Below are 14,751 nucleotides of genomic sequence, written 5' to 3' on the forward strand. Positions count from 1 at the left end.
CATGGTTCTGTTTTCTGATGTTTTATTTCTTTAAAGGAGCTTTGATCACAATCACAACTCCATTTTCAAATACACTTCATTGATTTATCTGTACCTATGACAGCTAATATTCTGGATAATTTACTGAATATTTAACTGGTTGAATATAATTATGGTAAAGACACTGTTTTGTTGTTGTTTGTTTTTTCCAAGGTTCCCACTCCCTTCCCCAGTTATGGTCTTCACATTTCTGCTGCAAGAGTCACTGTAGAACGCCAGTTCTAGGATCTGATGCAAACATTTGGTGTTGTTTGTTTTTTTTTTGGTTGGGTGTTTGGTTTTTGAGGGGTGTCATATTTCATAGATTTTTTTTTTTTTTTGTTTTTTGTATAGATTTGATCTAATAATGAAGAACCTAGTTTTAACTTGCTTGACAACTGGGGGATCACAAAAATGGCCTTTCTGTCAGGTGGATTGTAAACAACATGGTCTTATAGGAATAAAATTCTATGATGGCAGTAGTGCTTCTGTAAAGTGAACGAGTAAAAAGAACAGGGAAAACTGCCTGTTTTAGAAGTTTTAACTTGTTTCTGGAGAGTTTGTTTGGGTCAGGTGGCAATATGCATAGACAAAATGAAAGTAATATGAAGCAGTTCAAGGCATCATGATTTATTTGGTCTCACTGCTGCACAAACGAAGAAGGATACAGAGGGAGGGACTAAAAGAAACTTGGACAAATGAAAATATTAAGAAATCATTCACATGATGTAAAAAACAAATCCTATCATGATTTTTATGGGGTAACACCGGTGCACAAAAATGAAGAACAGAAGGAGGGGGTACCAAAGCGCAATCTTGATACAGTCCATCCCCTGACGTAGGTCACTGGTCCTGAGGGTTCAGTGCATGATGGATGATGCCCAGGTCTTGCACACGGTGCGGCACCTGTGACCTTGAGGCGGGGGTCATCATCCATGGAGCGGCAGACTGTCTCGTATGCAAGCTGGTTCCCTGCCCAGCAGCGCCTCGCCACCTGCAGGCAGTGGACCAGTTCAGTTAACAGTAATGATAAGAATAATAATATGATAATTAGTTTATTTATATAGCGTAGGCCCAACACTCAGCTTTATATCACAGATTGACATAAGCTTACAGTCAGGCCAACAGCAAAGTGAGAGCTGTATGATCCAACGGTATCTCCGTTGCAATGGGAAGTCATTTACAGCTTAGTCTTCTGTGAAGGATTTATGACTCATAAAGTAGGAGGCAAGATTGCACTGACTCTTAGTGGTGCAGCCTTGGGGGCTAGTTGGCCTTTGGGAACGATCCCAACGTTGACTGTTCTAAAACCCTCTTGGCTGAGAGAGTGGGGGTGTAACTTTGGCAATACGCTCTCCACTATAATCAAATTCTAGCCCATAGAGTTGGGACAGCAGCTGACTCCTCTGCTGTTCTGATGGTCGTAGTCAAACACAACTGACTATCATACAACAGCACCTAATCAAATGAATTCTGCTGAAAGTGCTCTCCGATACAATATTTCCAGTAAGAATACATCATAATATGTTACATCAACCCTGCAGTCCAACTATGAGAAAAACAGTTTATTGCAAGACTTTGCATCAAAAGTACAATTAGTGAACAGCTGCCGTGAAGTGATGATATGACTCGAGAGAGGAGTCCCTGCAGTATTTAGCTGCTGTATTTGTCTTTTTGATAGTATTTCTTCCAAATATATTAAATCCTATACCAACAATTCACAAAGTTTTTGAAGATTATTTTTTCTGTCGGGATTTTCTTTTTTCTTTTTTTTTTTGTCTTCTATCTTATTTTGCTATAGCAAATTGTGTTATGATTATTTTCCCCTCATATATGATAGACCTGACAGAAGGTAAAAAAAAGAAAAGGTAAGCTTTTCTCTTTTTCACAAGGATGGAAAGTGAGTTTGTCATGTAGCTGAAGATAGAAACATGACATAAGTTTTCATTACTGCACCCTCCGGCCAAAAAAAAAAAAAAGGTGTCAAATACTGTACCACGTCAAATTGATGCAAACTGGGGGGGTCAATAGGTTTGCTCTGTTGGCCAAATTTTGTGGCTATCCCAGTACAAAGATGCCTCTTCCAAACCCATTGGTCAACAATTCTGCATTACACACAAGAGGATACATAAACATTTACATTAATGATGACTCACCCCATTGCCGACGTCCCAGCTCAGCATGAGTTTGGCTCGCTGTCCAGCCTCCTGTGTCACAGACATGGATGCAACATTCATATAAACAGGATGCCAAATGTCTACAGATTGCTAGAGATATATGAATGTGGCTCATGATGTGCATGGGCAAAGAAGACGCATTTTAAAACAAGAGAGGCAAGACCTTCAAGACTCACTTGTGATACACTTTTAAAAAAAATCCAAGCTTTTTATGTATTGAGTATAATTTCAAAATGTAATGTTTAAGATGAGAAAGATCAGTTTAAAGCAAATTAAGTCCCCTAGCATTAATTACAGAGTAATTTCCCTTCTTTACTATCTGCACCAAAACGTTTGCAAAATAAATAAAACTTCCATGCTTAGCAAAAGAAGTTCCTGTTTGAACAAAAAATGATAATAATGACTGCTCTTGTTGTTGGGTCAGAATATCAGATCACAGTGCCAAGTTTAGAGAATACAAAAAATATAAATATAACAGTAAATGCAGTTTGCATATAATTAGGCTTCATTTTTTTTTTTTTTTTTTTGTTTTGTGCCCATCCCAGAGGTGCAATATTGTTTTAAACAAGATGACTGGAAAGAACTGATTTTTTCCTATTTTTATGCCTAATTTGGTGTCAACTGACAAAGTATTTGCAGAGAAAATGTCAATGTTAAAGTTTACCACGGACACACAGACACACACAGACAACCGAACACCGGGTTAAAACATAGACTCACTTTGTTTACACAAGTAAGTCAATGATTAAATCGTAATGTTTCTTCTTTTTTTTTTTACATTGTAGTGGAGGAAACCCAAGTGCAGGTCAACAATTCTTCTGGTGTTTTTTTTTTATGACTAAAAAGATGATTAAGGAAATATAGAGACAGTTTGCAAGTGAGAAATGCAAGGCACTTTTGTGTGTTTATTATGAACATCAAGACCAGTATGATAACAAACCTTTGAATTTGTTTCTTGATGAATTCTATCACAAGGTTGACAGATGATTTGAGAACATTGGAATGGCATGTGGTCTTGATTTTATGGTAGAAATTAATGATTGAATGTCTTTTTTGAATAATTGTAAGGTTTCCAAATATTTTTGTACATTCAGTTTTTTTTTGTTTTGTTTTTTACAATATTCAAAAACATAATACTTAATGAGACAGCTATGATATGTAATATTAGAATAACATATTTCATTTATTTTACCTGACTGCCATCCAGCACAAGGCCAAATCCACCGTTCATGACTTCACCCCTGAAAGAAAAGACAGACAACAAAACATACAACATGCTATCCTCCAATCCAATGCACTTTGAAAGACTTTAAAACTGAAGGCTGATTTTCATTTAATGTTAACACTGTTATCAGTTTATCAGTCACTTCCAGACTGTAATGTATGTCTTTTGTATATTTGTTGCTTCTGAGAACAAGACATTTTGAATGTTTGGTGCTATCCACCAGAAACTGCATTTTATCAACGAAAACTGTACAAACAGTTATGCTGCAAAAGTATTCAACTCCCAGTTCTTTCCTTTCAAGTGCTGATTAGGTAGTGAGATAAAGAGCTCATCTGCTACTGTTATCCAATGTTCATGCATACGTCTCATCTAGTCTAGTCTTCATTCATGGGCTGCAACTCCCACGTTCACTCATATGTACACGAGTGGGCTTTTTTACATGTATGACCGATTTTTCCCCCGCCATGTAGGCAGCCATATTCTGTTTTTGGGGGTGTGCATGCTGGGTATGTTCTTGTTTCCATAACCCACCAAACGCTGACATGGATTACAGGATATTTAACGTGCTTATTTGATCTTCTGCTTGCATATACACATGAAGGGGGTTCAGGCACTTGCAGGTCTGTGCGTATGTTGACCTGGGAGATCGGAAAAATCTCCACCCTTTACCCACCAGGTGCCGCTACCGAGATTCGAACCCGTGACCCTCAGATTGAAAGTCCAACGCTTTAAACACTCGGCTATTGCACCCGTCGTTCATGCATACATTTTCCAGTCAACTGTAATTTCATTTTACACAATGTGATATTCATTATAACATGCTGAAGACTGGTTACATTATGATATATAGTATAATTACGATGTAGTTATTCCCTGGACTCACTTTGCTTTTGTGTGGTCACATGCAAGAATGCCGAGTGCATGCATGCACACACACACACACAAAGCATGCGTGCACACATGCACTCAGAGATACACACATGTACTCATGCATGTATGCCACACGCATATGCGAACAAACTCAGTATGATCTTTCCCCAAGCACATAGATTCTAGAGATAGTGATTATATATAATATGCTCAGTGTCTTTCAGCTAGACACCTTTATTTGAGATGTGTTCACTGAAGCTTTTAGTTGTCCTCAAAGTTAAGTTACAGGTATTATAACTGTTAGTTAATTAACTAGTCAGTATTGTTGTATTTGTTAGATGGGTAGTTTGTGTCAGTGACTCAGTTACAGTTATTACAGTTGTTAGTTGATTAACTAGTCAGTATCGTTTATTTGTTACATGGGTAGTTAGTGTCAGTTACAGTTATCATAATTGTTACTTAATTAACTAGTCAGTATCGTTGTATTTGTTAGATCGGTAGTTAATGTCTGTTAGAACTGACGGTATGATATGACTACAGAGTCAGGTTGTTGATGATGATAAGAAGGGTTAATTCTTTCACTCCTTATTCGTTTTATCAACATAATAATAATAATAATAATAATAATGGTATTTATATAGTGCTGAATCTTGTGCAGAGACAAATCAAAGCGCTTTCGCACCAGTCATTTACAAGCATGCATAACTCTAAAACTGTAGAAACCAAAGACAAGGAAGAGGCAGGCAAGGGAGGCTATTTTGGGAAGAGGTGGGTTTTAAGGACAGACTTGAAAGAGCTGAGTGTGGAGACTTGACGAAGCGAAAGAGGAAGTTCATTCCAATTGCAAGGTCCAGAGATAGAGAAAGATCATCATCATCATCTAATCTTCTTCCTCCTTCTCTTCCTCTGATGAGAATGTCACATCTTTCACTTGATCCCCTGCTCTCCCCCCTTTCCCAACCCCTTTCTCTACTAACATCCAACTCTATAATAGGAATCACATATGAAGCATACTGTGTGTGTGTGTGTGTGTGTGTGTGTGTGTGTGTGTGAGTATGCACAAGTTTGTATATTGATATGCACTTGTATGTATCCTAATTTCTACTGTATCTGTGTTTGTGTATGATTTTCGATATATGTTCGTGTTTGTTTATGATTTTCGATTTATGTTCGTACCTTGTTATGTACTATCCCCCCCAATATTCCTTGTGACCCTGGTACACTTGGTAATAAAGACATATCCTATTCTATTCAATTCTACTGTAATTTACAACAGTTTCCACAGCGACTAACTCACCATCCCACACCACCGCCATTGTGAATGGCTACCCATGTGGCACCACGGAAGCTGTCTCCGATGACATTCTGTATGGCCATGTCTGCAGATATGAAAAACAAGATTCAGCTATTTCAAGGTTGTTTGGGTTTTGTTCCTGGTTTTTGTTGTTGTTGTTTTTTTTTTGTTTGTTTGTTTTCAAACTTCTGCACTACTTATGGGTGTATTTGTTTTACGACATTCTGTATTGCTGTATGAGTGAGACAAATAAGATTCAAACTCACACCCCACCCCCCCCCCCCTTTCAGAATTACTCATGGGTATTATTTGTTAAGCTGCTTCATTCCTGTTGTAAACCACATAGATGGGAGTCTGAGGGAGTAATATCCCTTGGAGGAGGGGAGGGGGGTTGGGTACCAGAGATATTGATGACATATGATAAGTATATATAAGGTATCTTTCACGTGGTACTGACCAGCACAGAACGCAGTGCCATCATAGATATTTGATGTTTCTTGGGAGGGGGTGGGAGCAGGGGGTAATAATTCTAGGAGAGTGGGGAGTCGGGTGCCAGAGATGCTGAGAGATGATACATACATATGAAACTATATATGGTACCTTTCACAAGGTACTGACCAGCACAGAGTGCACTTCACAGATAATTGATGTCTCTTAGGAGGGGGTGGGGGTGAGTGGAGGAAGGGGGTAATAATTCCAGGAGAGTGAGGGGTCAGGTACCAGAGATGCAGATGAGAGATGACATACATAGATATGATACTATATAAGGTATCTTCAAGTGGTGCTGACCAGCACAGAACGCAGTACCATCATAGATGCTGGAGGTCTCTTGGGAGGGGGTGGGGGTGAGTGGAGGAAGGGGGTAATAATTCCAGGAGAGTGGGGGGTGAGGGGTCTTCAAGTGGTGCTGACCAGCACAGAACGCAGTGCCATCATAGATGCTGGAGGTCTCTTGGGAGGGGGTGGGGGTGGGGGTGAGTGGAGGCAAGGGGTAATAATTCTAGGAGAGTGGTGGAGTTGGGTACCAGAGATGTTGATGAGAGATGATACATATATATGATACTATGTATGGCATCTATGAAGTGGTACTGACAAGTGCAGAGCACAGTGCCATCATATGGATACTGGATGTCTCTTGGCAGGTGGTGGGAAAAGGGGGGTAATAATTCTAGGAGAGTTGGGGGGGTTGGGTACCAAAGATATTGATGAGATATGATATCAACTCGTACATGTGGACTGATGGCCTAGAGGTAACGCATCCGCCTAGGAAGCGAGAGAATCTGAGCGCGCTGGTTCGAATCACAGCTCAGCCACCGATATTTTCTCCCCCTCCACTAGACCTTCAGTGGTGGTCTGGATGCTAGTCATTCGGATGAGATGATAAACTGAGGTGCCGTGTGCAGCATGCACTTAGCGCACGTAAAAGAACCCACGGCAACAAAAGGGTTGTTTCTGGCAAAATTCTGTAGAAAAATCCACTTTGATAGGAAAAACAAATAAAACTGCACGCAGGAAAAAAAAAAAAAGGGTGGTGCTGTAGTATCGCTACGTGCTCTCCCTGGGGAGAGCAACCCGAATTTCACTCAGAGAAATCTGTTGTGATAAAAAGAAATACAAAATAGAAAAAATACAAAATAGGATACTACATATGGCATCTGACAAGTGGTACTGACCGGCGCAGAAAGCAGTGCCATCGTAGATGTTGGAGGTCTCCCGGAAGGGGCTGTCTGTACCACTGACGTCATGGTGGTCACGACTGATCACTACTGGACCCTGTGTACATGTCATAGTTCACGTTATTTCTGTTGGTATTACAGCTATTTAGAATAGAATATGTCTTTATTACCAAGTGTACCGGGGTCACAAAGAATATTGGGGGGGTGGGGGGGGGGATAGTACATAACAAGATACGAACATAAATCGAAAATCATACACAAACACAGACACAGTAGAAATAAGATACATACAAGTGCATATCAATATAAAAACTTGTGCATACTCACGCATGCACGCACTGCATACACACACACATACACATGCACGCACACACACACGCGCGCACACACACACACACATACATGCGTGCGCGCGCGCGCGTTTGAACAGAAGCTGCATATTACATGTGGATGGGGCTGATGACTAGATATTCAGGTAGATGGTTTCTGATCACTATTGATATCATCACTGTAATAATTCGATTCCTGGTCTTGCACACCTGGAGGGTTAAGTGTAGTGATTTTTTTATTTTTTTATATCTCCCATGTCAACATATGTGCAAACCTGCTAGTGCCTGAATTCACTTCGCAACCAGAAGATCAAAAACAGGCGTCAAAGATCCTGTAATCCATGTCAGCGTTCAGTGGGTTATGGAAACAAGAACATACTCAGCATGCACACCCCCGATCAGACAGCAAAACACAATGCAGTACAACACAGCACAGCAGAACTATGCAATACAGTAATGCACAGAATGCACAATAGTATTGTACAGAATGGTATATCATGCAATACAGCATAACACAGCTGATTACAGTGTTCAGCAACACACACAACTGAGACAAGTTTATCAAATACTACACACTATCACACTGCAGTCACACACATACACACACACACACACACTGTGACACACAAACCATGACACATACACTGTCACACACACACACACACACACACACACACACACACACACACACACAGTGATAGTAATTAGATCACCTGTAGCTGACCATCAGCGATGGCCTTGTTGAAGGCGACAGCAATGGCTGACCGCCCAGTCTGGTCAGCATACAGGATGCGTGCCTGTGACCCCACCACCTGTGTGTACAGAGCATGCAATCCTTTGTTAACAACAGGTCTCAAAGGCGTTCATATTTTTTGCTAGATAAAAAAAAGTGCTATTGTCCCAGTGATCATGTCTGTAATATATTTTGTACGGTGGTATAACACACGTGTACATGTGCATCTGTGCATGCATACACATACAGGCACGTGCACGTGCACAAACACGCACACACATGCACACACACACACACACACACACACACACACACAAGTGCACACACTGTACTCACGCACAAACTCACTGACACATGAATGCATGCACACAGAGACAAATGCATTCAAAACACTCACAATTATTTTTACAAAAAAAAAAAAACACCCACAGTGAACATAACGTAGACCTATACCAAGAAATACAACCTTGCATTGTCTGTGGATGTATGTGATTTCAGTTCTGTTCACAATATTTAGATCCGTCTGTTTTGCAAATCCTTTAGTTATAGCATACATTTCTGGGTGAAAACATACTTCATTATTAGCAAAATACAGACCTCTTGGTCCCAACGAATGAGAGGCATTGCTTTGATGTATGCTCTACTTCATATGAAGTATGCAATAACTGTGCACTCAAACATAGTTTAATATCTGGGTATGCGTTCGTCTCTCTCTCTGTGTCTCTCTGTCTCTTTTAGTATTGCAATGAAACGGTTTCTCAATGTATACAGTCGAACTCCAAATGATCTTGTTTATGGTGAGTTGGGGAGATATCCGATTTATTTGAATTCATATATTAAATGTATCAAATATTGGCTGAAATTGACTAGAATGGATGAAAACAGATTTCCATTTAAAGCTTATAATATGTTATATTCTTTAGATAATAATGGCAAAAAGACGTGGGCAACGAGTGTTAGACAGTGTTTGAATTCTTATGGTTTTGTATTTGTGTGGGACAATCAGGGGGTTGAAGATATTGCCGGTTTTTTAAAGTGATTTGGACAACGAATTATTGATTGCAGGTGGCAAGACTGGCATGATCATATACAAAGCAGTGATAGATTTGTACAGTTTAAACTCTTCAAGACATCGCATGTCATTGAACCATACATTGAGTTGGTATTCAACAGATTTATAAAATGTGCATTGACAAAATTTTGATTTGGTGTTTCTGATATTGCTACTCATTGTTTTAGATACGGAAATTTAAGGGAATCTGTGTTTACTTGTCGTTTATGTAATCTGGGTAAGGTGGCAGAATGGTTAAGACGCTCAGCTGCCAATACAGAGAGTCCGTGAGGGTGTGGGTTCGAATCCCGCTCTCGCCCTTTCTCCTAAGTTTGACTGGAAAATCAAACTGAGCGTCTAGTCTTTCGGATGAGACGATAAACCGAGGTCCCGTGTGCAGCACGCACTTGGCGCACTGAAAAAGAACCCATGGCAACGAGAGTGTTGTCCTCTGGCGAAATTACGTAAAATGAAATCCACTTTCATAGGTACACAAATATGTAAGCATGCACTCAAGGCCTGACTAAGCGCGTTGGGTTATGCTGCTGGTCAGGCATCTGCTCAACAGATGTGGTGTAGCGTGTATGGATTTGTCCGAACGCAGTGACGCCTCCTTGAGAAAGTGAAAGTGAAACTGAAACTGGGTAAGGAAGACGAGCTACATTTTGTATTATGTTGCCCTGCTTCAGTGACCTCAGACAAAAACTAATCCAGCCAAAGTATTATAAAGATCCATCTAACTTCAGATTTAATTTGCTCATGTCGTCAAGACATGAGTCTACTCTGTGCAACTTGGCCATTTATAAATATGAGACATTGAAGAGATTGAGAATTGTTACGACGTGAATGTTGTTGAACATCTGTGTCAGCTATTTTTTTGGTTGGTTTGTGTTGCAGATGCATAGTATGTCATGTAAAATCTTATTTATCTTTCTTTAATGTCACCCCCTTCAGTAAGGGGCTTTGGCCTTTATCTGAATAAAAAATTGTTATCGTTATCGTTATCTGTCTCTTTTAGAAAGTGCCAAAGTGGCCCCCCACCCCCACCCCCTCTCTCTGTATCTCTCCATCTCTGTCTCTTTTAGAAAGTGCTAAAGTGTCCCCCCCACCCCCTCTGTCTCTCTCCCTCTCTCAGAAAGCGCCAAAGTGCCCCCCCCCCTCTCTCTCTCTCAGAAAGTACCAAAGTGCCCCCATCTCTGTCTCTCTCTCTCTCAGAAAGTACCAAAGTGCCCCCATCTCTCTCTCTCTCTCTCTCTCTCTCTCTCTCTCAGAAAGTGCCAAACTGCCTATATCTCTCTCTCTCTCAGAAAGTGCCAAAGTGCACCCCCCCAACCCCCTCTCATTCAGAAAGTGCCAAAGTGCCTCTTGGGGGGAAAAAAGAAGCATTTTTAATACTTAGGTCTTAGGTGCCACAGAGAAACAGAAAGAGAAGCAGACTCAGTGAGAAAGATAGAAAGAAAGAAAGGTCTACAGCGGGAAGAACGAGAAAGACAGGGAGAGAGAGAAAAAGTTTGACTGCCTACCATTTTGTGTGACCCAGCCTCCTTTATCCATCGGATGTTGTCTGTGTACTGCTGTCTCACACTTGCTGGCACTGCAGGGTGTGATCAATAAGTCAACGGTAAATACACGAAACAAGCTGGCAAACCTAGACACACGTCAAGAAACACACTAATGGGTTCACACACACACACACACACACACACACACACACACGCGAACGCACACGCATGCAAGCACACTTGCACGCACGCGCATGTTGCGTATGTGCACACGCGTGCCTGCAAACACACGCATACACACAGATAAACATACATGCTGAAACACACACATGCAGACATGCATCCTGTCTCGGTCGGTCTTCTTTTCTCCCTCAGTCACCATCCTCTCTCTCTATCTCTCTCTTTCTCTCTGTCACACACACACACACACACACACACACACACACACACACACACACACACATGCGCACTGTAATCTACAGAAAGTACCGCTTGTCAAGTTCACACAAAGTGACAACCAGGCCCCCAAACACATGCAGCAGAGACTGAAACAAAATGAGTCAACACAGAAAGCCATTAATTTTGATTGATACAACAAGCAAATTCAGCACACCTTCTCCTTTCATGATGTCTTCCAAAACTGAGGTGGCGATCTCGTCTGTCTTTTCCAGGTCACTTTGCTGCCCTGATGTGCACACCCATCTGCGACATGACGTCATGGGGACCATGTAAAATATACGTCATAAAGACCCAACCATTTGCAACATGACGCCAGATTTTTTTTTAATGTACGTCATTAAGTCTCACCCATCTGCAACATGACGTCATCGTTGCATTTCAAATTTTCGTCATAAAGACTCACGACAGTTCAGTTTGGCATTGGTTTAATTGGTTTAAACGTATCACATGGCTGATGGCCTTGGAGATAAACGCACGCAATCTGTTATAGATTAACAAATATAGGCCTGACTATCAAACACACAGGACTATTCGTCTCACACCGGTGATTATTCATTATGGAACATAGGCCTACATGCATTCTTCTATGTGTGATGGAGCGTGCCTTTTGTTGTTTGTTTGTTTTTTGGAAAGCCGCTTGTGACAGACCAGTCCGACCGACCATAGACACACATATCTCTGGGAATTCTAGTGTCTATCCTGGTTGTTTGCATGCAGTGGGGTCAGGAATAGTAGTTTTCGGGGGTCGTATAGGTGAAGTTGTTTACATGTAGGGTTCGGGCTTGTTCTAGGAGTCGTATGGGTATCATGGTAGTTATCTGCATGTAGGATCCGGGTTTGTTGATACAGTAAAGGTTAGTATGGGTACCATAGTAGTTGTTTCCATGTTGGTCGGGATTTGTTGGTATAGGGGGTCATATGGGTATCATAGTAGTTCTTTGCATTTGGAGCCGGGGTTTGGTGTTACAGGGGGGTCGTATGGGTATAGTGGTTCGCATGTAGAGCCGGGGCTGGTTGTTCTGTAAGGAGGTGGGGATGGGATGGTTATTGTTTGAGCAGTGGTTCCCTCGTGAGATGAGGGGTGTGGGGGCGGGGCCAGGACGTAGGTATGGCCAGCACATTGCAATCCCCGATGCCTCACCTGAAGGGCCCGAAGCCCAGAGAGAAGATGTCCCCCATGATGTCCTGCACATAGGACGGGTAGCGGAACCGGGTACCGTGCATCCCCTCCTCCTTCCCCACGTCGGCACCTGGGGGTGGTGTACATTGAAATTCATTCGTTAAAATTGGGGTTGGAGGGGGGGCGGGGGAGGGGGGGGTAGGAGGAAGTTGTACACGGCTGGAGAAGTATGAATATGGGCAGGACAAGGAGGAAGATGAAGGAAGAGGACGGTGTTGTTAGGAAGAAGGGATGAGCGAGGAAGGGAATGAGGAGGGGAGGGGGAGATGAGGAGGGTGAAGAAGGGAAGAAGAATGAGAGTGGAAGGAAAAAGGAAGTGAGAAATGGGATTTTTAAACTACGGCGGAGGAAGAGAGAAGAACGAGCATAAGAGAAAGGGGGAGGGGGATGGAGAATGACGAAGGAGTAAGAAAAACAAAACAAGGATAGGAAGAGAATGGGGGGGATGGGGGATTCAAACCGGATAATGCAAAACGGCAAATGAAAAAAAAAAAGAAAAAAAGAATGAATGAATAAATAAATAAATAAGTGACCATCACCCCAAAGAAACGAAAAACACACACATAGAGGAATAAATGAATGACCATAATCCTACACAAATAAATGAATGGATGATCCTGTACCTAAACAAACAGACAGATGAATAAATAAATAAATGACCACAATCCTAAACAAACAAACAGATAGATAAATAAAGGACTGGCTTCTCATAAATAAATAAATTATCCTGAACCCAAACAAACGAACAAACTGACTAATAAATATAATGATAAATGACCACAATCTTGAACCCCAAAAAACCCAAAAAAAACACACAAAACAAAACAACAATAACAACAAAAACCAGGTAGGCATAAATGAATTAAATGACTTGACTTTCAGTCAACAAATAAATAGCTAAATGATCCTGAACCTATACAAAAAAACGAACAAACAAAATCAGTAAATAAATTACCACCAACGTAAAGAAACAAAGACCAAACCACGATCTTGAACAAAAAAACAAACAAAAAAACAAAAAAAAACACACAAAACACAAAAACAACAACAACAACAACAAAAACCAGGTAGGTATAAATGAATGAAATGACTTGACTTTTAATCAACAAATACATAGCTAAATGATCCTGAACCTATACAAACAAACAAAATCAGTAAATAAATGACCACCAACGTAAAGAAACAAAGACCAAGCACATAATATACAAATGACTGACCAGCCCGTCCCGCCTCCAGCAGAAAGGCGTTGCCATAGTCCCAGAAGAACATGCCCCGCTTGGCCAGACGGTTGATGGCGGCGATCTGACGTCGAAGGCTGTCACATACGACCAGTAACGCTCAGGGTGACGTCATTCATTCCAATGTCCAGTGTCATCATATTGAATCACTTGAAGATTGTCAATGACAGCGGTAGCAGTAGTGGTATGACAGCAGCAATGGTAGTGGTAACATTAGTAGTATAGCAGCAGCAATGGTAGTGGTAACATTAGTAGTATAGCAGCAGCAATGGTAGTGGTAACATTAGTAGTATAGCAGCAGCAATGGTAGTGGTAGCAGTAGTAGTATAGCAGCAGCAATGATAGTGGTAACATTAGTAGTATAGCAGCAGCAATGGTAGTGGTAACAGTAGTAGTATAGCAGCAGCAATGGTAGTGGTAGCAGTAGTAGTATAGCAGCAACAATGGTAGTGGTAGCAGTAGTAGTATAGCAGCAGCAATGGTAGTGGTAGCAGTAGTAGTATAGCAGCAGCAATGGTAGTGGTAACAGTAGTAGTATAGCAGCAGCAATGGTAGTGGTAGCAGTAGTAGTATAGCAGCAGCAATGATAGTGGTAACAGTAGTATAGCAGCAGCAATGGTAGTGGTAGCAGTAGTAGTATAGCAGCAGCAATGATAGTGGTAACGTTAGTAGTATAGCAGCAGCAATTGTAGTGGTAGCAGTAGTAGTATAGCAGCAGCAATGGTAGTGGTAACAGTAGTAGTATAGCAGCAGCAATGGTAGTGGTAACATTAGTAGTATAGCAGCAGCAATGGTAGTGGTAGCAGTAGTAGTATAGCAGCAGCAATGGTAGTGGTAACAGTAGTAGTATAGCAGCAACAATGCTAGTGGTAACAGTAGTAGTATAGCAGCAGCAATGGTAGTGGTAACAGTAGTAGTATAGCAGCAGCAAGGGTAGCCTGATGGTAACAGCAGTAGTGTAGCAGCGGCAACTGCTGCTGCAGTAGTCATGGTAGTAGC

The 14,751-nt window shown here is 41.3% G+C and overlaps 1 protein-coding gene across 1 annotated transcript in view; it reads right to left on the reverse strand.

Annotated features, from left to right (window-relative positions):
* Positions 1 to 14,751, reverse strand: part of LOC143299736 (urocanate hydratase-like) — a 32,499-nt gene continuing 17,748 nt past the window's right edge. Inside the window, 11 exon segments of the mRNA XM_076613119.1 lie at positions 1 to 924; positions 926 to 1,012; positions 2,175 to 2,225; positions 3,388 to 3,436; positions 5,588 to 5,669; positions 7,258 to 7,357; positions 8,303 to 8,401; positions 10,897 to 10,967; positions 11,489 to 11,577; positions 12,476 to 12,584; positions 13,732 to 13,829. Of these exon segments, the coding sequence (XP_076469234.1) occupies positions 862 to 924; positions 926 to 1,012; positions 2,175 to 2,225; positions 3,388 to 3,436; positions 5,588 to 5,669; positions 7,258 to 7,357; positions 8,303 to 8,401; positions 10,897 to 10,967; positions 11,489 to 11,577; positions 12,476 to 12,584; positions 13,732 to 13,829 (898 nt within the window). The 3' untranslated portion in view covers positions 1 to 861.

Source organism: Babylonia areolata, chromosome 25, assembly GCF_041734735.1.
Source record: "Babylonia areolata isolate BAREFJ2019XMU chromosome 25, ASM4173473v1, whole genome shotgun sequence".
Classification (NCBI taxonomy): Eukaryota; Metazoa; Mollusca; class Gastropoda; order Neogastropoda; family Buccinidae; genus Babylonia; species Babylonia areolata.